Source organism: Python bivittatus, unplaced genomic scaffold (genome assembly GCF_059951505.1).
Source record: "Python bivittatus isolate LINGU-HERP-01145 unplaced genomic scaffold, Pbiv_v1 ctg000510_np1212, whole genome shotgun sequence".
NCBI classification, from domain to species: domain Eukaryota; kingdom Metazoa; phylum Chordata; class Lepidosauria; order Squamata; family Pythonidae; genus Python; species Python bivittatus.
The window spans coordinates 1,181,962-1,208,350 of NW_028277081.1; the positions used below are offsets into that span (position 1 = coordinate 1,181,962).

Here is a 26,389-nt window from a genome sequence, read left to right on the forward strand (position 1 = left end):
AATCTCTGTTGCATCAATGGGTTAATTCCTTACCCACTCAGCTCTCCGGCGAGGAAGATGGCGAGGACTGGAAAGGAGAAGCCTCTGCAGGGGGGTTTTTTGGACAATCCCAAGGGATTCATAACATGAACATCAGACTTGGCCGAAGTAAATTTTGCAATTCCCATTTTCTCCTCTTCTGCATTTCCCCTTTTGCTGTAGCAATGAGCGAAGGATGAAACTTTTCCAGAAAATTATTTAGGGCAGTGTTTCTCCACCTTGGCAACGGTCAGGTGGGTGGATTTCAACTCCCAGAATTCCCCAGCCAGCCCTGGGGAAGTCCACCCACCTGACCGTTGCCAAGGTGGAGAAACACTGGTTTAGGGACTTGGCATCCTGCCTATCCACAAAGAAATGCCCGCAGGAGCTAAAACCAGGACAATTGTCCTCAAAATCAAGCAGACAAACAGATGCCTCTTTTAGATACTAAATATTGGTCTGATGCAAACTGTGGCTTCCACATTGTAAAGGCTGAACCCCCTCCCCAGTTTTAAGCAGGTTGGTGGGAACTGCATCCCCGGGCAGGTTTTTAATTACCCCTCCAAGCCCTCTTCGCTCTGGAGGCGATTTGTGGCTGGATCACCCTCGCTCGCCACGGAAAATGAGATTAAAAACCTTCTAATCTGTCCCGTATGGATCCACGGCGCCCAGCTGACCTCTTTTCACGGCCAGGAGCGGTTTTACATTGGCTCGTGGGCCGGAGGGTAATTCTAAGCAAAGTATTCTGACTGAGGCTGGACGGTCATCGGTTGGAAAGGCTGGGGTGGTGTTCCTTGCCCTGGGGACAGGGTTGGGCTAGATGACCTCTCAGGTCCTCCCCGTCCTTCCATCCGGCTTTAAATGGGGTTCCTGCCCAGAATCCGGCTCAAAGTGGCTTTTCAGACGTCTCGCAAAAGGTGGTGAAGAAATGCTCCGCCGTGGAGAGCATGCTGCGGTTGCCCGCCTATAATTCTTTTTTATATACATATATATGTTGATTAAAGATTTTAAAAAGGATTAAAAACGGATACTAACTAAGATAAGGAAAAGGGAAGATGGAGAAAACAGCATAAGGGAAAATTCAAAAGGGTTCTGTGTCACTCCAGAAGTAGATTCAGTTTGATAGCAGGAGGAATCTTCTGAGGGTAAGACAGGGTTTCTCAACCTTGGCAACTTGAAGACGGGTGGACTTCAACTCCCAGAATTCCCCAGCCAGCCGTGGGAAGTTGAAGTCCACCCGTCTTCAAGTTGCCAAGGTTGAGAAACCCTGGGGTAAGAGCTGCCAGCCGGCGGAAATGCACTCCTTTGCTGGAGCTCTTCCGACAGAGGCTGGAGAGACCCTGGCCTGAAACGGTTTGGAGGATCCTGCCCCGAATTGGGGAGGGTTGGACTAGATGACCTCCGAGACCCTCCCCAGCAAGGATTCTATGACCTCCTTCTCGGGATTTTTGGCAGCCTGAAATACAGTCTCTCCGTGGCCTGCTCCACAGGGGGGTGGTATCAAGGTACTCCAGGGGCCGAAAAGCCGTTGACCGGCCCACACGTATTAACCCCCCCCTTCCAGTATTAGCAGGGTTTTCTGAATGCTCTAAGGCCCCTGCTTTTCCTCTTTCCACAGATGTTTTTCTATTTACGTCCTCCTGCCAAAATGAAGAGAGGACTCTCTGCATCTCTGAACAGGTCTCTGAGGCAGTTTGAAAAGGAATTGTAACAGACCGGGGGCTCAGGCAGAGATTCAACAGGCAGCCTCCTCTGAGACAGTTAATTTGATCAGTTCAGAAGCGACTTGGTCATCCAATCCCACCTGAGGCCCAGTATAACGGAAGGAAGGAAGGAAGGAAGGAAGGAAGGAAGGAAGGAAGGAAGGAAGGAAGGAAGGAAGGAAGGAAGGAAAGAAGGAAGGAAGGAAGGAAGGAAGGAAGGAGAAAGAGAAGAAGGAAGGAAGGATATGGAAAGAGGGTGGAAAGAGGGAGGGAGGGAAGGAAGAAAGGAGAAAGAGAAGAAGGAAGGAAGGAAGGAAGGAAGGAAGGAATTAAAGAAAGGAGAGAGGGAGGGAGAAGGAAGGAAGGAAGGAAGGAAGGAAAGAGAAGAAGGAAGGAAGGAAGGAAGGAAGGAAGGAAGGAAGGAAGGAAGGAAGGAAGGAAGGAAGGAAGGAAGGAAGGAGGGAGGGAGGGAGGGAGGAAGGAGGAAGGAAGGAAGGAAGGAAGAAAGGAAGGAAGGAAGGAAGGAAGGAAGGAAGGAAGGAAGGAAGGAAGGATATGGAAAGAGGGTGGAGAGAGGGAGGGAGAGGGAGGAACGAAGGAGAAAGAGAAGGGAAGGAAGGAAGGAAGGAAGGAGGGAAGGAAGAAGGAAGGAAGGAAGGAGGGAGGGAGGGAGGGAGGAAGGAAGGAAGGAAGGAAGGAAGGAAGGAAGGAACGAAGGAAGGAAGGAAAGAAGGAAGGAAGGAAGGAAGGAAGGAAGGAGAAAGAGAAGAAGGAAGGAAGGATATGGAAAGAGGGTGGAGAGAGGGAGGGAGAGGGAGGAACGAAGGAGAAAGAGAAGGGAAGGAAGGAAGGAAGGAAGGAAGGAAGGAAGGAAGGAAGGAAGGAGGGAGGGAGGGAGGGAGGGAGGGAGGAAGGAAGGAAGGAAGGAAGGAAGGAAGGAAGGAAGGAAGGAAGGAAGGAAGGAAGGAAGGAAGGAAGGAAGGAAGGAAGGAAGGAACTCACACAGAGAGGCACTCAACATCCTCGCCTACAGGTTAGCATACAGGCTCTTTAAATCTGAGTTTCTCAAGGCACATGCATGATGGCTAAGCGCTAGGCTGCTTACGCGTCCTTCAAACGTGGCCACAGGCCAATGTACACACGCCCGCCCCACCAGGACAACGGCCCCCAGCCCGCCCTCCCGCCCCTTCCTTCCCCCCCCATTCCCTGCCCATGAAAAGCTTTGCCATTCTGCTCAGCCGCATAATCTACCCCCCCCCCGCCCCGAGCGTAATCCATTTATATAACCTCCGGCAGAGACAAAGGCTGCCGTGTTATCGGCCTTTTGCACAGCCGCATGTGCAAATGCTCCGCGCCGGGGCTATAAAGGGCTTTAAAGCTCGCTTTGACTCCCCCCACGATAAAGCTGTCACGGGAGGAGAAAAGCCGACAAGCCGCAGGGCTGAACAAATGAGACCCGATTCCAGCGCCGGGCCAGCCCTCTTCTCCGGGCCCCGGCAGAAGCAGGACATTCTGTGCAAGGACACCCTGGTAGGCATAACACTCTTTGCCCAGCTTTAAGAGGGGTGGACTTCAACTCCCAGAATGCCCCAGCCAGCGTGCTTTGAGATGTGTGGACTTCAACTCCCAGAATGCATGCTGGCTGGGCATTCTGGGAGCCGAAGTCCACCCCTCCCCAAGCCACCAAGGGTGAGAAACACGGATCTAGAAAATGCGAAGCAGAACAGCATCTTCTTCTCCCTCAGCCACTTTGTCTCGATCGTGCTTTCTTCAACCAACCACCATGGCTTACTCCAAGCAGAAAGCTACGCTCTAAACCACAGTTTGGGATAAAAACCCAAACCCAAACCCTAGCCTTTGTCAGAGTGCGCTAAACCACTTTTCTAAAGAGGAAGACACAACCAACTGGCATATTTCAAATGGATATTTTTAACCTTTTCAAGAAATCAGTACTGTGAGCCATGGTTTCCGGAGTGGACGTGGCTTTAGGGCAAAAAAAAGAGACTGTAATTCACTATAATAGATTGATCTTCTCCGCCGACTATCCGAATCCTGCAAGTTGTAAGATCCGAGGGCCAATAATGCACCCGCTTAATCCTCAGTTTCCACATCGGAACAAGGAGAATTCCCTGATCCCCCTTTCCCCCGCCATACCTTATTTTAAAGTCCATTTTCATGCTTCAGAAAGCTTGAAGCCCTAGGGCAGTGTTGTCCAAACTTGGCCACTTTAAGATGAGTGGACTTCAACTCCCAGAATTCCCCAGCCAGCTGGCTGGGGAATTCTGGGAGTTGAAGTCCACTCATCTTAAAGTGGCCAAGTTTGGACAACACTGCCCTAGAAGAAGCCTGGTGGGTTCGGAAGAACCCCCGGCAATGATACAAAATGCCATTGGGGGGGTGAGCTCATCACATCGACGACACGGGGGTCACTGGCCCTTGTCGGTCCCTGCAACTCCGAGATTTGGGGGGGGGCAGCTGCTGATTCGAACATCGGGGGTTTTCTGTGGCTTAGTTTGAAATATGCATGTTATTATGGTTGGTCTTTTGTACGCTTAAGCGGAGAGAGTTTTTAGGTTTTCCCTTAAAAAAAATGGGAAGTTACAATGCAAAACGGACCTATTTGTTTAAGCTTAAAATATACAGTTAATATTTTTGCTGATCAGATGGGTGGTTGAATATTTTTCAGGATTTGGTTGTTGTTTAGGGATGAGAAAGGGGATGAAGAGAAGGTGTGAAGTTACTGTGAATGCATATACTTGTTTGGAGGGAGGGGAAAATCATCTTTCCTTCCTTCCTTCCTTCCTTCCTTCCTTCCTTCCTTCCTTCCTTCCTTCCTTCCTTCCTTCCTTCCTTCCTTCCCTCCCTCCCTCCCTCCCTCCCTCCTTCCCCCTTCCTCCCTCCTTCCTTCCTTCCTCCCTTCTTCCTCCCTTCTTCCTCCCTTCCTTCCTTCCTTCCTTCCTTCCTCCCTCCCTCCCTCCCTCCCTCCCTCCCTCTTTCTTTCTTTCTTTCTTTCTTTCTTTCTTTCTTTCTTTCTTTCTTTCTTTTCTTTCTTTTCTCCTTTTTGTTTGTCTTTTAGTTTTGTATCCGTTTTTATATATATAAACTTTAATAAAAGTATTATTTAAAAAAAAAAAGAAAATCAAGGACGCACCCCTTTTTCCCCTTAAGGGCCCAAACTGCCATCTCCAGCAGAGAGGAAAGAGTGTGGCTGAGCTGTTCCTTCGAAGGACAGAGCGGTGGGCATAAAAAAAGGAGGGGGGCTTTGATTGACCCATCTTTACCTCTTTAACACATACAGTATCCACACCCCATGGAGACCCCTGTCTTCCTGTAAGAAACATTCGATTGAAAAAAAAAAAAATACAGAGCAGCTAACATGGCTGGATTGTCTGAGAATCAAAGTGGATCAGTGTTTTTGTTTGGGGGGGGGCGTCTGCTAAATCTTATTTTATTTTCATTTAATGTAAATTGAGCTACACCTTCTCCCCCCTCAAATGATACCATTCAAAGGGAGGTGTACATGCGGTCATCCACTTTCACGCTGCTGTGGCTACCGCCGGAGAGACCCCCCCCCAATTCTGGGGCCAGTGGGGCAGAGAAAAAAAACCCGCCAACCCTGCGAAGAAGTCTCTTACCTGGGACAGTGTCCAAGGATGAGTTGCAAGGAAAGGAAATCACCTTTGGTGGCTGCATAATGCACAGGCAATGCGCCCGTCTCCGTGGGCGCCAGCGGGTCGCTGCCTCCGAAGCGTAAGAGCCAGTCGATGAGTTCGTGGTGGCCAAAGCGGGCCGCCAGATGCAAGACCGTGGCCCCGGAATTATCTGTATCCTGCAGGATGGAGGACAGAATCGGGCGCGTCAGTCCTCCGGGCAAAAAAAACGACATTAGAGGATGCTATTTAGCAAAATCTGCGCATGACGTCCAAGACAGCCAAGGCGGGCACCGAAAGGGCCTGGAAATGCCTTAAAATTCTGGAAGCCTCGGGAGGAAAGCAAACAATGTGTTGGAGGCAGAGGCGTGAAAGACGAGGCTGGCGCTCCCCGTGCAAACGTAAGCCTTGCACTACCACCGGCCTACCTTGCCTGGGTGTGGTCTGGCCTTCCAACAGCGGGCTGTGAAAACCTCAGCTTACAGAAATTTCTGAGAAAAAGCAGAAAGCTCATTTCTTTCCTTGATCGGTTAGGTCGTTGGAAGCCAGATCTTTAGGGAGGGCTGTAAGCCAGTGGTAGAAAAAAATACGTGTGCCATTTTTATCCCCCAAAAGGCTGGGAAAATCCCTAGCCCTGGTCCTGATTTATTTGGAAAATTAATAAAAGTTCCCCTTGTGGCGGCAAGAAGCATCTATATTTTGAAGGCATCGCCGGGCCTAAAAAAGATGGCATAAATGCAAATAAATCACAACAAATGACAAATTCTAACCCAGCTAGAAAAATGGAGAGCTCAACATCACTTACGCTGTGTAGCTTTCCCATATTATCAACAAACACTTATTTTTCAGCAAGCTCAGGAGCTTGTGCTAAACTGGTTTAAATTAAGTTTTCATTCAATACTTAGAGGTTTATCCTTTACTGCTCGTTACAGGGGATTGTTCTGGCTTTTTATTATGGCCGCGCTGTCCGTTGGAAGGTCGCGTTCACACAACATGCTAAACCCAGGTTAGCAAGAGGCAACTCCTGTGTTCACAGCAAACAGTATTACACAACGGTGTGGGTCGTACAAAATGATACTGGCTGGGTTCCCCCAACCAGATCACCCACAAAGTACTCAACCTCACTTCAATCCAGGGTAGAGTGTTGTGTGAATGGAAACAATCAAACCAAGTTTGTTAGAAGTAGGAATGGCTTTCAAAGAAGTTTAGCTCATTCTTTCTTTTTCTTTTTTGCGATTTGGAAGGCAAAGACACGTGGGAGCAGTTGGCTACGTAAGCCGAAAAGAACAGGCTGGAAGCTGCACAAAAATACATTGAAAAGCTGAAAGGGAAACGATCGCTGGATTTAGACACTGCGTGAAGCAGTTTTTGTCCCGCTTCCCACGAGTGAAATGCTCCAGGTAAAAATCTTTCCAACCTCAGGTGCGCGGACTGAGGTCAGGCGACTCCCACTTTGCACATGCTCAGAGAAAGTCTTTTCCCCGAACGGTCATGCTAAAAAGCCAGGTTTGCGCCACGCTAAAGCAATAGCCGGATTTTGCGACAGGCCGAGCAACAAATGGCCCAACGAGCCGGCTAGACTAGGTGACCTCCAAGGCCCCGGTGCCTTCCAGGAGCCTAATATTTCAGCCTAGGCTTGCATGTCGGAGAAGCCTTCGCTCGGGCCCCGCTCTTCACCCCCTTCCCACTCGGGAACGCCGAGGCTGACTTCGCCCCGGGCTGCCGGGTCAGAGGGTCGGGGGAACGCGGCCGGGTCCCCCCCGCTCCGCTCATCGGAACCAGGGCGCGGCGGCTTCGCCCGGGCAAAGGGCTCGGCGGGGACTTGCTCGGGGCGGGGACGTTGTGCGAAGCCAGCCACGGCGCTCTCGCTCTCCCCCTCCCTCAAGCGCAGCGGCCGGGAGAAGCCCCTCGCGGCCAGACTTTGGACGGGGGGAGCGCACGCAGAGACCCCCGTCCCCGTCCCCGCCGCCCGCTCGACCCCCGCCCTCGGGCAAGGACCACAGATCCCATCTGCCAGGGACCTGGCCCCGCTGGCTCCCGCGCGCGGCTCACCTGGACGCGGCAGCCGCCCGGGCCGAGCAGCCACTGCAGGCAGGCCAGGTGGCCGGTGGCGGCGGCGTCGTGGGCCGGCGTGGCCCCGTTGCGCGCCCGCCCGTCGCCGCCCAGCGCGGCTTCCTCCACCAGGTAGCGCAGGCAGCGCAGTTTCCCGGCGCGGGCGGCGTGGTGCGCCGGCGAGGCGCCCAGCGGGTCCCGCAGCGCGCCCGGGGGCCCCAGCGCCCGCAGCGCCTCCAGGTCTCCCTGGCGGGCGGCTCGCAGGGCGCGCTCCGCGGCCATGGCGCTCGCCTGGCGCCCGGCCGGCTCTGCTGGGGCTTGGGCGGGCGGAGGGGAGGGAGGGGGCCTCTCGCCCCGCCCCCGGAAGGCTCCGCCCCTCCGTTGCCGGGGGGGCTTCCCCGCCCCGCCCCGCCCGCCCCCCCTCTCCAGTGGCCCCAAGCGGCTCCGGAGCTGTCCTTCAGGACATGGATGCCCAGCCTCTGAGCATGCACAGAGTGCGCGCGCCGACAGCCCTTCCAAGCTCCGGCAGTGGAAGAGGGAGGGTTGGACCTGGGCTGAGGCGGGCTGGTGTCGGGGGGACGGGGAGCCAGGCTCTCGCTCGCCCCACCTCGCAGGGTCGTCATTGCAGGGATCGGGGCCACGCCGAGGGGTCGGAGAGGGGAGGGATCGAAAGGGGCCCCTCCAGCCTGAGCCAGCCTGAATGGGATGGCTGGTTTCATGCTTGGATAGGCGGCCAACAGGAGATGCGAGACAAGGTTGAACGGGGAGGCTGAAAGACCTTTTTCGCATTCGGCGGAGTCGGGTTTGCCGGGAGCAAAACTTGCAGAAAGAACCGTATTTTCTGCCCTTGGGGAGCGATCGGGTTGGAGGGACCCTGAATCGCCAGCAGGGCGCCACGGGATTCCGACGGAAATTTCCCTCGGTTTTCGTTTCTCTCTCGGATGAAGGAATATTTTTCTGACCTGCCGAGGATCCCATGCGGCGATCTGTTCGGGAGGCCACGAGGTGGCGACCGAGACCGTCCCTTAAACCCAGCTGTGCTCAGTGGGGCTGGCTAGAATTTCTGCTCCTCCTGCAAACTCTCCTCTTAAGAGTCCCCAAGTGCCCAAGGGTTGAAAGGGCCTTTAAAGGTCCTCTAGTCCACCCCCCTGTCCAGTCCAAGAAACCTCCAACGAGTCCAACCTTGGCTTGAAACCCGTCAATGACGGAGACTCCGTCCATCCTGGTGGGAGGCTGTCCCATTCCTTTATTGCTTGTCCCGCTCAGGAAATTCCTCCCGATTTCAAGTTTTTTCTTTTCCTTGACACCCCCCGGAAATACTTCAGCAACATTTTCCCAAGGACTGAAAACTCCGAGAAACAGAATTTTCCTATACGGGTCTTAAACATCTTGAAAAGGCCCTCTATCAAGGAATATTGGCCACAATATTCATCTTAATTTTGATTTTCCCTCTTGCTTTGAGGGCTTTGTGCCCCCTAAGCAGGAAGACGGGGGGAGAAATTCGAAAATCAAAAGAGCGAAAGTTCTTGGCCCCCCCCTTGGGAGGGAAGGAAAGCCCCCTTCCACAGTTTGAAGGTTAAAAAGAAGCAAAAACATTTTCTAAGCGAGAAATTTAGGAAATGTAAAGCTTTGGAGCTGCCCACCCTGCAAAGATCTCCAGACGTTGTTGAATGCACCCAAAGAGGAAATAATTACTATATGTCTGGAGAGCAATCATGTTAGCTATACATAATTTAATCTAAACCAGTGTTTCTCAACCTTGGCAACTTTAAGACAGGTGGACTTCGACTCCCAGAATTCCCCAGCCAGCATGGCTGGCTGGGGAATTCTGGGAGTCGAAGTCCACCTGTCTTAAAGTTGCCAAGGTTGAGAAACACTGATCTAAACATACATGAAATGGTGCTAACCCTCCCAATTTGGTGAGTTACTCTGGCCTTGTTCTTCTGATGGTCAGGTGGCCTTGAGTCCAGAAAAAATATGTCCTTCTTTGCACTTCTTGAGGACGGGGGAAAATGCAGATCTGCTTGGTTGTACCCCCAGAATTGTCCCCCTCCCAAATTGTACCCCTAAAAGCCCAAAGTCGCAGCAACTTCCCTTGGAGACGTCTTCCCCACCACTGATGGAGAGAAGTCCCCCTCGATGCAGGGACAAACTTTGATTCCCCAAAGGTCTATGATGGCTAGCTTTAACTTCTTTAACCTCTCCTTTTCCAACCAGAAGCTCCAGAAGGACAGTCCCAAAGGTCAAGATGGCAGCCCCAATCAAAGCCCGACTACAAAGATGGCTACAAGAGCCATCTTGACTTTTTTGACCACACTGTCCCTGCGGACACCCTTGAGAAGAAATCCATGGAGATTAGCATCTTGACTTTGGGATCCTGGCCCGGAAGGGGCGAATATTGGAATATATTCAAAGTCCTGGCTGTTGGTCTCATCCATCACGCCGCGTCCAGCCGTCTCCTCTTTCCAAGCCCCTCAGCTTCTGCAGGCCACCGGCTTTCGAAAGACGTGGCCCTTCCATAATGGGATATATTTAGAGAAGAATTATTCCTATTTAATATATTAAAAACTAGCACTTATGATAGCCTTATTATTTCTAAGACCAGAGATTAGAAGTGATCTATTTTTCATATCTTTCCTTCTTTTACTTTACTTTACTTCACTTTTTCTTTTCCTTTTCTTTATATTTTGTATTTCAAATTTTCTTTTGCATTTCTAACTTTTAAATATGTATCTTTAAAAATATCAATAAAATATTATATATAAAAAAAAGAAAGACGTGGCCCTTCCCCAGTGGGTGGGTGGGAGCTGTTAAGAACGAGGGGGGCATGCAAAAATCAGGCAGGGCATAGAAATAAAACCTAAAAAGGCAGTGAAGCTTATGCCCCCCCCCCCTTAAGGCATACAAGGTAGATGGTTATCTGAACCAACAGTGCCCAACCACGGGTGCCAGTTGCCGCATTATCCAGCCGGCCTCTGCCCATCCCCACTGCCATCCGGGTCCCTTGCGAAAGGCAGTTAGAGGAACAGAAGGCCTGGCTGGAGCATGTGCCACCGGGGACCCTCCCCGAGACCCTTGAGGCAGGGAGGAGCGAATGGCCCCAACAGCACAAAATCCCCCCCGCCATGCTCCCGGCCCCGGGGGAGCAGATTAGCCACCTCGGCGTGACATTGATGACTCAATTGCTCAGCGTGGCTGTTGGCCCTGCGCGCCAGCAGGATTTGTAAAGGGGAAAAAACGGTGGGGTTGGGATGAGGCAGGGGACAGACGCCGATCCTCATTAGCAAGGCAGGTCAGGCCCAACGCTGGATGCCAACGCTTCTGGCTGATTTGGGCCCGAGGTTCAACAGGGCAGGCTGAGCCCGGCTCATCGGAGACCCACAAGTTGCTTTGGCACAGCCCGCCAAGGCTGGCTCACGGGACTTGGGCCCCGTTTTGGCAGGGTTGAGGCTGACACCTGAACCATGAACGTTGGGTTCCCTTTAGTGAGTCCAAAGGGAGGATGGGGGATGGACCCCGAGGGGGGTGGGGCAGAAAAATCGTCCTGCAAACCTATCCCAGAAGCCTTTGCCTTGCGAGTGTTGCTCTGGCACGTTGCAAAGAATTCTGGGAAATCTCTTTCCCACAAGTTATAAATTATAATTCCCCTCCCCCAAAGAAGAGGGGAAAAGGGGACAATTCCAGACTTATTTGCATGTAGGATATGTCTCCAATTATTTTTGCATCGGTTTTATGCCTTATTATCCTCTTTTCCCCAGATGTGTGTCAAGTTGACTTGTCCCCCAGTGTGAAGCGATTCGGGGGCACAACCTGAATTTTAGAACAAAATAACAGAAACCCAAGCCGATGGTGTCAGCACCCAGAGGACTAGCCCCTTGGCATCTTCAACGGTTGGTTTTTAGTAACCCATCAAAATCAACCATGGTTTTTAGCAAATGAATGCAAACAGATTTTAGCAAACAAATCAGTGAGTTAGGGTTTTAAGGGTATTATGTCATATTGATTGAATGTTTTATTTGTTAAAACTGTTTTATCTAGTGCCAAGTTTGGATTATATCTGGAACTTGCTTTGCGGGCTGTAAATAAAACTGGAATATTAGTTTCCGTTCGTGTTGATCTTTCTTGCTGAAAATCCAAATAAAGGCACTGAAAATAAATAAATAAATAGAGCCCCAAACGGCACGGGGCGCGTCGGTGGAGTTAAAACCCCGTGTGTCGCCGCCCCCCCCCAAAAAACATCTTGGCTTGCGATGTTGCTATGGGTCTCCAAAGCTCAAGGCTATTAATATAACGCCCCCCCCCCGCGCTTCGCTCCAACGGCTTAGGGCGGGCGGCCAGATGTCGCGGCCCGCGCGTCTTCAGCACCCTGGAGAGCGGCCGGAAAGGCGCCACGCGGCTGGGCGGACCCCGCGCCCCCGAGCGCGCCTCCTCCCCGCCCCCAAAAAGGCAGCAAGCGAGCGTTGTGCGCGTTGTTGGGAAGACGTTGCGGGTGCCGCAACTGCCAACCCAGCTGCCACGGAGCGAGCCGGAAAAGTTCAGAAGAGCTGGTCTTGCTGAGTGCTGGGATGGGAGACCACCGGGAAATCCCAGCGCGGGGAACCAGACGGGAGGGGGAACTGATAAGCAGGAACACGCCTGCTGATCCAGGCCACGTCTGGGTTCATGGGGTCATCCTCAACTCAGCAACCGGGGCCGGGTTCCCCCAGCGGGCTTACCCACCAAATTGCTCAGCCAGTGGGAACCGCCTCCCCCCAGGTTCGCCAGTCGTGCGAGAAAGAGGGGAGAGCGGACAGCCCTCCCCCCGACCCCTCGCTCCGGCCTGCCTGGAAGAAAGAGGGCCACCCGGTGGGCCTCGTCCAACCCCGATCAGCAATATCAGAGGCTCCCCAGCAAAGGCGGTCGTGGAGGCGAGTTCCGCAGGCCAACGCTGGCTCTTTGGAAGGCGCCGACTGGAGGAAGAGGCGGGGAGGGGAGGAACCGGCCCCCCAAGTGGGCGGGGCCGGGCAGGTATAAAGGGCGTCCGTCGGGCGGGGCGAAGCCAGTTCCCGTGTCGCCTCTGCCGCCGCGCTGTCGGGCCGAGATGAGTCCGGGCAGGAAAAGCGGCGAGGCCTCCGAGCTGCGGAAGGTGAGAGCGGGCGGGCGGGCGGGCGAGCGAGCGAGCGGGGGTGGCTGAGCCGCGTCCCTTGTCTCCTCGCCCGGCCGTCGGACTGACCGCCTCCTCTCCTCTCCTCTCCTCTCCCCTCTTCCCTGCAGAGCCTCAAGCCGCTGATGGAGAAGCGCCGCCGGGCGCGCATCAACTGCAGCCTCGGCCAGCTCAAGACGCTCATCCTGCCCCTGGTGGGCAAAGACGTGAGTAGCGCCCCTCGTGGCAGACCCTCTGGAACCCCCTTGCTAGCGGGAAACGACCCCCGCGGGATTGGCGGCCCCTTCCCGGCTCTGTCCGCCGTGATCCAGGAGGAGAGAGCCCTTGAAAGCCTCGTTATCCCCGTTTGCTTGAGTTTCTAGCAGCAGGGGAAAGCAGAGGTTGAAGCAAAGGATAAAGAATATAAGGCCCCAAATATGAGAGAGAGATCCCAAAGCACTGGGTAGCTGGATTCCCCGAATATGCAAAACTAGGGGGGGAAAGAGGTTTGGGGCTCATGGGACATGGGAGATCGTCCAGCTCCCTGCCCAGCGCAGGAATCCAGAACGCTGGAACGCAAATGCTGTTATAGAGCCATTGCATTTTGCTAAGTGCCTGGATCACTTAGGGATCAGCGCTGAAAGGGAAAGAGAAAAATCATCCCTGATCCCAGAATGTGATATTGTTGGCACACCCGTGTGCAGACACCCCCCGCTACACACACACACATGTTCAAAATATAACAATATGACAGTAATGCTTACAGGTCATAATTCCATATTTGGAGGTACACTGCCTCTGAGCATGGAGGCTCTACACATTTGCTTTGGCCCTCCCTTGGATTCTGTGCAGTGTGAGGATGTGCACACTTCTGCTCCTGAGTCCCCAGAGCCTCCACACTCCATGTGGGGTATACTTTGTCTGCAACTGACTGGCAGGGTCTGTCCTTTATTCACCTTTTCTGCACCTCAACACAATTTGTTCTCCCTTCTTTTCTAGAGCTCCAGCTATTCCAAGCTGGAGAAAGCAGATATCTTGGAGATGACCGTCAAATTCCTGAAAGAATTGCCAGCGCCTTGCGACACGCTTTCAGGTGAGTGAAACACGGGTCGCACACGTGGGTGCTGCTGCCTTTGTAGTTGAGTTGAGTGCAAAGAGAAGAAGGCTGGAATCTTCCCCAAAAGGGATTTTTCAGATTGATACTCAAGTCTGGGGGCACCTGCTTTGCCCTCAGAAAATTCCAGTAAAGACTCAGGGGCTGGGTTGGCATAACAGGTTGGATGCAACATGGGAAATCCAGGCGCTGTGTTAACGTGCGCTGCAGCCTCGGCCGTGACGTGGCTTACTTATTTGAGCACAGCGTATTATGCAAACACCGCTACTGTCTCCTTTTAACCTGAGCTTGGGGTTAAGCGTTTTGTGAAAAACCAACAAAACAGAGGAATGTTGTAATTGGCGGTGGGAAGGAATCTGGATTTGGAAGGGACACTCCCAAATAGTGGAAATGAATCTCCAAGCTGGCACCCTCCAGATGATCAAGGAATTTGGAAACTGCAATCCAAGAATGGCAAAGCAGGTTGCTAAAATGGATTTACTGTAAATGTTTGGAGCAAAGTGATATAAATGTTAGACTTTCTAACAAAGGACCCCAGGAACCATTTATTTGTGAGGTTTTATTCTCCGTGGACACATCTGTGTAATTTTCTTGGTAACACCACCAAAGTGGATTCCCTGGTGGTCTCCTGTCCAAGAACCACCCAGATCTGACCCGGTTTGGCTTCTGAGCCCAGATCAAGTTAATGGCTAATAGAGAAATTGAACAAAATCCCCCCAAAATAAAAATGCAGGGTAAGAAAGCTGGGTTAGACTGCAGTACCCATAATCTCTTATTGTCACTCATTTGCCATGGTGACTGCCAGTCATGTGAGTTTGAGTGCAACATGTTGGATGTTTCTCAGAGCTCACTGTCCATGTTTATATCTTCATCCTCTGCTTAAAGATATTCACCATCTAAAAGCTTTCTAGCCTAAGAGGAACCTGGGGCTGTCTTCAAGCTGACCTCAAGTCCATAAGGACTCTTGTGCTAATTAACTGGCAGAACTGCGACAGGTTTAAAGCACATCTAGGTTTTGGAGTCTGCAAGATGTGCGTCCAAATTAGATTTTTTGTTTTTAATGCAAGGAAGTGTACATTGATAGGAATGAGAGAGGAAAACAAATAGTAAGTTTGGGTGTTATTTGCCTCCATTAAGTGGCTTTTTCAATAATTTAATCTGCATGGCCTTTTCCTGCCTTCCTATTCAATGTTTCTGCTTGGTCCCTGGTTTGAGTCTTTTAAGATTTCAAAAAGCAAATCATTTTGCAGCACCTTAATGCTTAACCTGTCTTTTTATTTCACAGCGAAGCACATTTAGTTTCCCACATTTAGTTTTTTTGGGTGAATTAATAATGAATGAATTAATAATCGGAATCAGAGTTGTCCTGCCACCTATTAACAATCATGCTAGAATCGTGGATGATGGTGTTGTGTTTTCTATCCTGCTCCGCAAACAGGCAGCGGCCTTTGGGGAAGGGTGGCAGAGGGGGGATCAAAATATGAAAGAAGGCAGGTATAACATCACCATCGAAACTTCGATGGTGACGTCGGACCCGCCTTTTTTCAGGTTTTGATTCCTCCCTCCCCAGCAGAGGAGATTAAAGGGGGGATTTTATGTTGGGCCACCCAGCGCAAACCTGCATGTTTGTCACTGTCCCAGACTTTTGTCATTATTCAGTAGCCGGTGGGTGACTTGATTTTCTCTTCCACAGATTCTGTGGATAGCTACTGCGAAGGCTACCGGGCCTGTCTCTCCCAGCTCACGACGCTACTCCCGAAATACAACCTTTTGAGCCAAGATGCCTGCAGCCACCTTTTGGCCCACCTACAGCAGGCTTTCAGGGAGGGCCTCTGGCGTCACAACTGCACAAACTCTCCAAAAGACTTGGCCCAAACACAGCATGCAGGATTGCCCCTGTGCCCTGCCAGAAGGGCCCCAGAAGACTTTTGGCCGTGCTCCCCTGCCGCACAAACTCCGACCCTGTGGAGACCCTGGTAGAGGAAGAAAATGCCCAACTTGGGACTTATTTATACACCCCCTCCACCCCCCAAATAAAATCCAAATGTGCGAGGAGCTTTTTCCCATGCTGTGGAAGACTGCTTGTTGCACCTCTGCATGATTGCCCGTTCTGACTTCCCGTTCAGCATAGATTCCCATATTCAGGCTCTGTTTTTGACTGTTTTAACTGCACTCAACACCTTTTTTTTTTTTTAAGCAAAAACACGTGGGTAAGTTCTCACTGTTAACAAAACTCAGAATGGAAATTCGGTGTCTTGTTTAATTTTCGGGGGAAAATAATTTTAACGCGCAGGAGCTTTCTACCTTTCCTGCTTTGGGGGCAGAAATATCTCACCCCCACCCCCCAAAAAACCCTTTGTGGTTACAAAGCAAGCAGGCCCCAGGCCAGTAAAACCCCATGGGTGCTGCGTTATTGTTCTCACCTAGTTTGTAACTTGCACAAAAATTGGCACGCCTTGTGCCAAACACTGAACAGCACTTTAATTCTGTATATAGTAGTATGTTTGATACCCAATAAAAAGGTCTGAATTGATTTTAAAACCTGTGTCAATTACTCACCGCTTTACACCTGATTCTTCAGCCTGTGGGGAGACAAAGTGTTGTTAACAATATGGTGCTTCAAAATACTGGCTCCCATTGAAATTTGCCCATAGACATTTTTGGATATCCGAAAATGAGTTTTAATGGGGGCCGGGATGATAGGTTTTGCATTTCATGGGGTGGGGTATTCTCATGTCATGTTTCATTTACTCCCAGTGCATGAAAGGTTTGATGATAAACCCAGAATTATTCTGCCCCAAAAACTGTCTCCCTCTCAAAAAGTTGAGAGGAAGGGAGGAATCGCCTGGAATTTAGCAAGACTTCATTTTAAAATAGATTTTTTTCAAAGGGTTCGAGATGAATGAAAGCCATAAGGAACTGGGGTTCTGCACTGGTTTTCTGTTAGGTTTTTTTAAACTGCTAATCGGAGTTGAACTAAATTTATCTAAAGATGTTTATCTAAAGGTGGGAGGTCATTTTAGTGGGGGAAGGAGCGACTTAAGGAAGAGAAAACTACAAGCTAAGGAATCTCTCTGTTTGGTTTCCTGCTTCTCTGCTCCAAGATGATAAACCCAGCAAGATTTGAATGCAACTCCCCCTTTTAGTGGTTCGCAGGGCAAGAACTGGTATTCAGATAAACTACCCCTGGACTTGGAGGCTCCGCTGAGCTCTGGCAATTTGAAATGGCCAATTGACAAAGACTTGGATTCTTCACCCCTTAGTGACGCACAAACGATTGGTCCCCATAAATGGTTCTCCCTTGCCTTTGTGAGCTCTGAAGGATGGGTTTTCAATCCCTCTCTTTTTTCCCAATCTTTTCTTTGCCTTCTTGAAAGACAAGTGGCTACAGCCACGTGCGATCCAGGCATCTACAATAGATAACATCTGCGCAGAATCCGGTTTTCCCCTGTCGACTTCGGCAAGCGAAAGATTGAATCGATTAGGAAAAAGATCTCCGTTTTGGGGATCGACAAAGGATCCATCCGACCACACAATTCCTCTCCCAAACGCCGACCTCATCTCGTTAGGGATTTGCGGCTGCACCGCGTGGAAATTGCATAGCCGTATTTGTATATGGGGGAGCTGGTCAAGAGAGGCCCCCAAATCTTAGTTGTTTCAAAAAGCACAGCTGTTTGTTTAGCGACTTTTTCAAGGTGTTTTGCAAAGCAAAGGAGTCTGCCGATCACGCACACACACACACGCCCCGCCGTCGGGACTTCCGACGGCCATTTATGAGTCCTGCGTCGTGCCCTTCCACAGGCACTAAGGCACTCTCTGGATTTTCGGACACCGCCCTCGTTCTGCATATGCACCGCTCTGTAATTGCTTTTTGATGGCTCACTCGGAAAGTTTCAAACGCAGACAGGTAATTATTTGGGCGGGGAGAAATCTGGTCTCCCTTTCGGTGGAAGAGCCTCCCTTGGCTGCTCTGTTTCTGGGAGGCGAGAAGTGAATGATGGTGACATTTCGGAAGAAAGTCCCATTTGGAGAGGCCAACTGCTACGTAACGCTCAAAAAACGGGGCGGAATGGATTTTTTGGTAGGGCTGCCCAATTACAATTATTTATATTTTTTTAGCTTCTTCCCCAGTCTCTCACCTGTTATGCTTTCCTGCCCATTGCAGCCCTAAATTCATGGGGTCCTACAGTTGAGAGGGTTCCCTGAGGCCATCTAGTCCAGGATATGCTGTTCAGGATATGAATCCGAATGAAATTGTTCCTGACTGATAGCTGTCCAGCCTCTGCTTGAACCCTGAAGGAAGCCCCAACTGTCTCACTTATCAGTTTCACTGTCAAACTACCGTTTTCTTTTCATAGATTCTTTTCACAGAAGGACTCTCAGAGGTCATCCAGTCCAACCCCCGCGTAGGGCAAGGTCTGCTAAGGAATTTCAGGCTACCCAGCTTTGATCAGGCCCACTTCCAGCGCTGGGAATTCATCTTAAGCATATGGGGCAGGTTCAAAGAAGGGGGATGAAAGAGACTGGGGACTGGAAACCCGCCCTACAAAGGCAGAGCAGTGGAATTTGAAATGTACGCGGAATGAACTGCCTTGAGAGGGGTGGCCTGCGGTGCTCCTGCATGAGTCACCAGTCTGGCTCACCTCCCTCCAGCCACTAACACAAGTTGGCACCCATTCATCAGGAAGTTACCCATTCTGGGATTCTGGGATTCTTACCGCGTTTGCAGAAAGTCTAGCTCCAGAGCATTAAAGCAAAGGCGCTTCCAACTGTCACTTGGAGCCCCGTCATGGGATCGGGAGGGCCGTTTAGGTCAAAGAGATCTTCCCTTTTTTTAGAAGCTTAACCTGTGTTCCTGCACGGTGGGTTTAAAGGGCAATCAGCAAAAAGTTAATGGGTGGGAGAGGGCTTGAAATATCAGCTGTGGATTTCTAGGTGTGCAGAAATAGATAAAGCTGCTGAGCTAATAAGGGAGGAGGAGGAGGAGAAGGAAGGGAGGAGGAGGAGGAGGAGGGAAGAAGAAGGAGGAGGAGGAGGAGAAGGAGGAGGAGGAAGAGGAAGAGGAAGAGGAAGAAGAGGAAGAGGAAGAGGAGAAGAAGAAGGAGGAAGAGGAGAAGAAGAAGAAGAAGAAGAAGGGGAGGAGGAGGAGGAGAACAAGAAGAAGAAAGAGGAGAAGGAGAAGAAGGAGGAGGAGGAGGAAGAGGATGAAGAGAAGAAGAAGATGAAGGAGGAGGAGGAGGAGGAGGAGGATGGGAAGAAGGGGAGGGAGGGATGACTCAAATTTTAGGGAAGCCGAAGCATTTATCTGTTGACCAGTGCCTGCCTTCAAAAACCAGTTTGTGCCAATTTCTCAGGTCTTTAAATTCAGAACCCCCAAAAACCGAGTGGAGAACATGCCACGATTGGTATATTTTCCACTAACGTTATGAGTTGTTGAGTTTTAACTTTATTAACCACCCGGGGTCGCCGTTGCAAGACGGGTGGCCATAAAGTTGAGGATGATCATCATCAGACCCAACATACAGTGGAGCTTTGGATGGCCCCGACCTCTGTGTGGCTTTCGGGTCCAGCCTGGGAGCAAACTGGGGCGGAGGAGTTGTAGGCGTGCCTCCCTGCGTGCGACACAAACGTCCTCCAGCAAAGCAACGACAACGCGGGGGCCTGGCAAGTGAGATCAGCGAGTCCTTGACGGAGCCCCGGGCATCCAGCCAGCTGTCGAGTTTCAGGCTGAAAAAACATACGTCTGCAACCTTTGCAGAGGGAAGGGCGCACTTTTTCAGACCGGCTTTCCCATTCGGGCGGCGTATCCATTTCCTGAATTATTCTTGTTATTCTTCCCAGCCACCAGGCTGGCCAGATGTATTTTTAAAGAAGAGCCCGTGATGCGCCTGGGAATAATTTCTACTGTAGTTCAAGCACCATGCAATTTCCAGAAGAGGCGGGGGGGGGGAACAGTTTTTTTCCTATAGATCTGCCCAGTTCTTGATGCGACGGTCACTAAATGGCTGAGACTCTGTTTCGCAAGCCGAAGCTCTCAGAAAACTCCATTCTGGGCCAGTTGGCAATTAGCATGATTTGAAAAAAATCCCCTTTTTCCTGTGGTGGGTGGCAGGGCTTGGGCGTGGATGTAAAAGTCTCAACTGCTGGTTCCAGGGTCCATCTGACTTTCTTCCAGATTGTAAAACTGAATTTTTTCAACTGAGGATCCCTCAAGGACATCCAGCTCAACCCCCATCGATGCCTTGCTGCTTGTCTGGATTCTTCCCATTTCTCTGAATCCTTGTTAGGGTATTCAGTGTATTCAGAGTCCGATTAAGACAGAAAAAAGCAGACTTGATAGAGGGGGCGGTCATTAAATGCACGGAAAGCAATTTGGGGAACATCCGAATGATGAAATGTAATTTTAAGTCAAGACCAGTTTGCATTAGGGGCCCAAATCTCATTTTTGGAATCTTTGACCCGTCCCAACGATGCATTCTCAGAGCTGAAGAGAGCCTTCAGCCTGAAAGAAGCTTGGTGGATGAATTTCTTGGCTGACCAAGCCCATTTTAATGCCTCTTCGCTGCACCATGGAAAATCGCATTGACTGTGAACCCCAAACCCCGGGACGTTCTAGACATCCAATTTAGGAGCTGCAAATCCGGTTCCTCTTAACTGGGACACCAGGAAAGACACAGATAACTGCAGCTGAAGGAAGATGCACCAAATGACAGGTGAGATTAAAACACCCTGCAGATTTTTCTCATGTCAATTGTCGCCGAGTCAAGCACTGGGGCTCAGCGGCGAGAAGACAGACCCAGTTGCTTAATTACGGGCTCGCAACCCCAGGCTGATGCAAAAATATTTCCCAATCCAGAAAGGCAAGCAGGGAGGGGAACCCAGCCTGATGAAAAGGATTAGAAAAGGAAAACTTAAAAAGGAAGGTTTCTCTCCACCTCTCACACCCGAAAGATCCAGGACTCTCGGGGCAGAATTTGAGCGAAGCTCTTTTGGCTTAAGCGATCTTGGTTTGCGGAATTGGCCACGGCTGATTTTGGAGGCCGGATGAGTTCACGACCAACTAAGGGGCTTCCTAAATAGCTGAGACTTTGGTTTAGTTGATCAGCATGCTTAAAAATAAATAAATAAATAAATAAATAAATAAATAATAATAATAATAATAATAACAACCTTCAGCTCATTCTTCCAGTCTGTGGGAAAACAATACTGCCAGTATTCCTTCCTGTATAGATCCTTTCCAAGTCTTACGATGTTGGAGGTAGGTTTTAAATCAGGGCCATCTGAAGGCTGGCTGAGCCTAGGATTCGTTCTTTCCCTAATCTATAGTTTATGAAATAAACCAGAATTAGCTGGGCTCACTCAGCACCACAAGCCTCCAGCTCCTGATTTACTAAACAGAATTGGCCGCATTCAGACATTCCGCCAAGTCAGCATCTTCCAAACCATGTTGGCTTAGTGTAAGGTACGAACACTCACGTTTTGTTGCATTGCTTTGACTGAATACGCTCTGTCATCTTTCGAGACAGAGAGAGCTATAAATATTTTAATAAAGAAATGAGGTATATCAAATATAGGGGCTCGCTGTGGAAAGACTTAGGCGGAAAACCTCGAACACGGTCTAATTGTGAATGGCGGCACAGACGCGTTCAATACCAGCTCAGAGGAAAACTCAGCAGGCTTCAGTGTTCTGGGTGCTCTTTTGCTGTTACTATTTAAAATAAAAGTTTGCACTTTCCACCAACACAGAACCACACAGTCGCACATACTAAACAATAGGAGAAAAACAGCCGGTATCTTTTATATATATTACCTTGCATATATGGAGGCCCTAAAATTTTCAGAATAGAGGAAGGAAGGAAGGAAGGAAGGAAGGAAGGAAGGAAGGAAGGAAGGAAGGAAGGAAGGAAGGAAGGAAGGAAGGAAGGAAGGAAGGAAGGAAGGAAGGAAGGAAGGAAGGAAGGAAGGAAGGGAGTTTGTATCACAGCAAGGCATTTTTGGAAACTTTGACCAATTCTTTTCCTTTGCTCCTTTACTGAAACAAAAAATGAGCGGATGAGTTTTTAACACTCACCCTCTGGTTCTATCTAATCTGTGTATCTCTTGGGAATGCTTTGCACGATAGAGGGTAATAATACATATTTTTAAAAGGGTCTTATTTGTAGCCATTCTAAGCAAAGGCAAAGTCACTATTTATGATTAGCAATTACACACACACAGACGCACATATGCAGCTTTGGCGTGCTCTGTTCCTATTCTACGGTCCTTCCCCAACTCAGAAATTTCCTTAGCCAGAATCAGCCTCTGTCTTGATCTAGTGGATCTGCTTGATCCAGTTGATCGGCTACCTTGGTGCGCAACCCACTCTTAGGGCTGAGCGAATCAACCGGCAGGAGGCTGAACTTCCAAACTCTTTTGCCCAGCAAACTGCCCAGCGGGGTTTCTCAGCCTTGGTCCCTTGACAAGGTGTGGACGTCGACTCCCAGAATTCCCCCGCCAGCCCTGAAGTTGACTGACTACCATGCTGGCTGGGGAATTCTGGGAGCCGACGTCCACACTTTGTCAAGGGACCAAGGCTGAGAAACCCTGCTCCAAAGGCATGGGTGGAAAGGAGAAGACGGGGCGGTGCCACCCGAGCAAAGTCAGTGGCATCTTTTTTCCCTTTTCCCGAGCGATGACCTCGTGGAAAGGCGTCACGTGCCAGATCTGCGGCGTGCAAGCAAGTGATCCAGGCAGCCGCCCGGACTTGTTCCGGGAGACAAAGGCTCAGCCACCCACATGGCTTGCGGCGAGTGAATAAGCAGTTTCGCGAAGAGGTTCCAGAGACCGGGCGAGGCCTCGCAGCGCCCTGGGGAAACTGGCACCCGGCTGCCGAGCGCTGGATGAGGAGCGTGGGAAAGGAGCACGCTGCCGGGCCCTTTTTCAGCCCATGTGGTTGGGTGGGGGCCTCTCCCCCGTGGCCCCAGGCAAACGGTGTGCTCGGCATTCCTGGGACAGAGCGATGGGGCTCTGATCCAAGGCCTCGGGCACCTGGGTCGGAAGGAATTTACCAAAAGCTCAGAACGGGGTGCCGGGGACGGGCAAGTCTCTCTCCTCCATTGTTTTGTCAGTTTCTCTCCCTGTCTTGTTTTTGCAAGTCCCACAGGTTGGGTAAGCGACCGCTGAGAATTAAAAAGAAAAAATGCCCCTCCAATGTGCCCGCATTCTTCTCTTCCCGTTGGCAATCTAGACGGGAGGAGGTTAGCAAAGATCCCAGTAGAAATGGCGGCGAACTCGGTTTCGTCGATGTCTGGACCTATCGAGCTTGGTTTTTGCAAATCAGGTCAACTTTTTACACTGGTCTGCAGGTGTTGGGGCCATTTTTGAAAGCAGTTGAGGGAACAGACTGCAGAACACGTGCATCGGTTCGCTAAAAAAGACCATGCAAGGATGCTAATGTCAGGGGAAAAGAAGTGCGAGGCTTGGTACGTTGGGCAAAATTGCAAACCACAGTACGTGTGCATGGCAGAAGAAATCTCCAAAAATCTGTACGGGTTTTAGCTCAAATGTAGAATGGAAACCTACAAGGGCTAGAGTTCAAATCTGACAAGGAGAAGGAAGGAAGGAAGGAAGGAAGGAAGGAAGGAAGGAAGGAAGGAAGGAAGGAAGGAAGGAAGGAAGGAAGGAGAGAGGGAGAGAAAGAGGGAGGGATGGATGGGTGGATGGATGGAAGGAAGGAAAGAAGGAAGGAAGGAAGGAAGGAAGGAAGGATGGATGGATGGATGGATGGATGGATGGATGGATGGATGGATGGAAAAATGAATGGAAGGAAGGAAGTGGGTGAGAGAGAGGAAGAAAGGAGGGAACTGCAATGCACAGATTTCCTGAAATGAGAAATTGCCACAGACAGCTTTGCAAACATCAGAAAGAGAGAGGGGAAAAAAACCCAAGCAGATTTGCACCAGCCCAACCTCGAATGCACAAGCTGGGCCTCCCTCTCCTCCTGCTTCTTCCTCTCTTGGGCACCCGCAGCGCAGAGCACCCCAGAAAGCCCATGCACGGCCCAAGCCGGATCCAGGGCTCCCCCTGTGGCTGGCCTGGGTTCCCGGCGGTTCCCACTGAGGCGGGAGGAGGTACGAGCCCTGCAGCCTGAGAACACCTGCCCAGGCCTGCGGGCACAGGCAAGCTCCCAGTTTCGATCTGGCTGCAGCCCGGCAGGTGCCGTGAGTCACCCGAGGCTCCTGCGGGCGTTCAAACTGCAGGAGGCTGAAGCTGGAAGGCCCAGCCAGCTTCCCCACCCGTCTCTGGGCTCTTGGGAGTGTGGCAATTTGAGGTGAGACGTGGGAATTGGCAAAGACCGCCAGGCTCACGGCTGCCACTGCCCTGCGGCACACCTTGCCCGGGCAGGGGGAGAGAAGAGAGGAGAGAGCCTGTGGCAGGAGGAGGAAAGCCGGTGATCCTCTTGGGGAGTGGGGAAACCTGCCCCCAGTTGCTTCAAGGGCCCCAGGGGGAACTGCATCCCTGCGCGAGGGGGAAAGAAAACTCTTCCCATGGGAATTTCCGTGGGGCGTCCTTTTGCAAAGAATTGGGGGGAGGACGTGGTCCTGGGTGGAAAGAAGCGCTTGCTCATTTTTCCCCAATGGTGCCCAAGGTGTCTTTCCTGGCACCCTCCTTTCTCCACTCGTCGGCACCCTTCCCGCCTCCATTTCAGGGGGTTTGGGCAGAAAAGGGACGGCACAGAAAATAGAAAGGCCGAGATTAGCCCCCCTCATGGACACTAACCTTTCAACCCTCCTGAAAACTCGCCCGAGAGAAATTCAGAAGAAATCCTCAACTTCGTGGTGGGGAATAAAGTAGAAAAACAGAAGCTGCCGGAAAGCTCCACCGAGCTGCAAGGTGGATCTTGACCCGCGAAGGTCACCTGGACAGGCCCAAGGAAGCAAGAAAGGATCTTCAAACCAAGGTGATCTTCACTTTCCCCAGAGCAATTTACAGCGGTCAAAAGAAAGCGAAGCAATCAGTTTAAGTGGAGATCTCAGGTTGATAAGTGGGACCAAAATTACTTCATGTGAGGCAGAGTAAGTCCTGGGTTCAAATCAAGATCACTGATAGCCCTTGAGTGAGTCTAACTTGCTTATCAGATAGATAGATAGATAGATAGATAGATAGATAGATAGATAGATAGATAGATAGATAGATAGATAGATAGAAAGGAAGGAAGAAAGGAAGAAAGGAAGAAAGGAAGAAAGGAAGAAAGGAAGAAGGAAGAAGGAAAGATAGAAATGTAGATAGATAGATATAGATAATAGAAAGATAGAAAGAAAAAAGAAAGATAAATAGATATAGATATAATGATAGATATGTAGACAGAAGATAGATATAGATAAATATAGATAGAAATAGATAGAAAGAAGAAAGATAAATAGATATAGATAGATAAGGATGATGGAAAGAAGGAAGGAAGGAAGGAAGGAAGGAAGGAAGGAAGGAAGGAAGGAAGGAAGGAAGGAAGGAAGGAAGGAAGAAGGAAGAAGGAAGAAGGAAGAAGGAAGAAAGATATAAATGTAGATAAAGATATAGATAGATATAGATAATAGAAAGATAGAAAGAAAAAAGAAAGATAAATAGATATAGATATAATGATAGATATGTAGACAGAAGATAGATATAGATAAATATAGATAGAAATAGATAGAAGAAAAATAAATAGATATAGATAGATAAGGATGATGGATGGAAGGAAGGAAGGAAGGAAGGAAGGAAGGAAGGAAGGAAGGAAGGAAGGAAGGAAGGAAGGAAGGAAGGACGGGCAGAACACTTGGCTCACATGCTCCAATCAAGGAAATACCACACACGGCAGGCCCTGAGCTCCAGGGTTGGGCCAGATGACCTCTGAGGTCCCTCCCAACAAGTTCAGGCAGCGGAGGCCAGTGGGGCTAATTCGTCAGCAGAGGTGCTCTGGCTTCTCCCGCGGCTAGACACAAAAGTTGTTCCATCTGCCACAGTGCAAATCACCAGCCGTGATGACTCCTGGACCTCCCTTGAAGACTGCCTCTCTCCCAGCGGGCTCCACTTCTTTCTGTATTTGAGGCAGCCCTGGTTCTCCCTTCGTGCTGCCAACGTTTCCAATCTGCCTGCAAAAAAACGTTTGCCCCTTCTCTGCATGGGGCTGGAGGTAGAAAGCGGGTTGGCTAGATGATCTCTAAGGTCCCCTCCCTTCTACCCTATGACGCTATGATGTAGACCGTCTATGATGTGGCTCTATGAAAACAGAGGCCACATCAAATGCCACAGGGGGGTGCTTTGCAGGCAGTGATGCTCGCTCTGAGCACCTTTTGACCTCGCTTTGACCCGAGTGCTACTAATGCAAGATCTCAGCTTTCGTTTGCACTTCTGACATTTTAAAAATGGGTTTTCCCTCAGCTGGACGATCCTCTGGAGTTATGTATGAATGGGGGCCTAGGAGGAGCGTGAAGGAGGAAGTCCCCTGGGTCCCAATAGACAGCCCGGTCCTTAAAAAAAGAGGGCGAAGATAGCTTAATGCACCTCCATGCTTAGAAGCAGTCTACCTTTGTGTACAGGTTTCTTAGCAGCAAGCAGTTGGCCCCTGGAGGCCTTTTTTCTGCTTCCCTTAAAATCAACGCAGCCCTAAACCACTCTCGGGCTGGAAAAACTTAAAAATGACCGAAGAATCGGGAGGCCTCATGTACTTTGAAAGCTGCGCCTCGCCTTGCTCATCGGTACGGCTTCTCAA

General features: G+C 50.5%; 2 protein-coding genes and 1 long non-coding RNA gene across 4 annotated transcripts in view; 1 reads left to right on the plus strand and 2 right to left on the minus strand.

Moving 5' to 3' along the window:
• Positions 1-7,745, minus strand: part of ESPN (espin) — a 50,351-nt gene extending 42,606 nt beyond the window's left edge. For both annotated transcript variants that reach the window (XM_088147594.1, XM_088147592.1), the window contains exons 1-2: positions 7,424-7,745; positions 5,357-5,550 (exon numbers count right to left, since the gene is read on the minus strand). In XM_088147594.1, the coding sequence (XP_088003720.1) occupies positions 5,357-5,550; positions 7,424-7,705 (476 nt within the window). In that variant the 5' untranslated portion in view covers positions 7,706-7,745. The remainder of the gene's footprint in view (positions 1-5,356; positions 5,551-7,423) is intronic.
• A 3,728-nt stretch (positions 7,746-11,473) lies between these two features.
• HES2 (hes family bHLH transcription factor 2) lies at positions 11,474-15,639 on the plus strand. Its single transcript, XM_088147605.1, has 4 exons — positions 11,474-12,548; positions 12,677-12,772; positions 13,545-13,638; positions 15,353-15,639. The coding sequence occupies exons 1-4, from the start codon at positions 12,504-12,506 to the stop codon at positions 15,637-15,639; spliced, it is 522 nt and encodes a 173-aa protein (XP_088003731.1). The 5' UTR covers positions 11,474-12,503.
• Positions 15,640-20,631: 4,992 nt separating this feature from the next.
• Positions 20,632-26,257, minus strand: LOC148214828 (uncharacterized). Its single transcript, XR_015797378.1, has 3 exons — positions 25,463-26,257; positions 24,418-24,556; positions 20,632-20,768 (listed from the first exon to the last, which is right to left on the minus strand). It is a non-coding gene; the product is annotated as an uncharacterized LOC148214828 (long non-coding RNA).
• Positions 26,258-26,389: the final 132 nt, after the last annotated feature.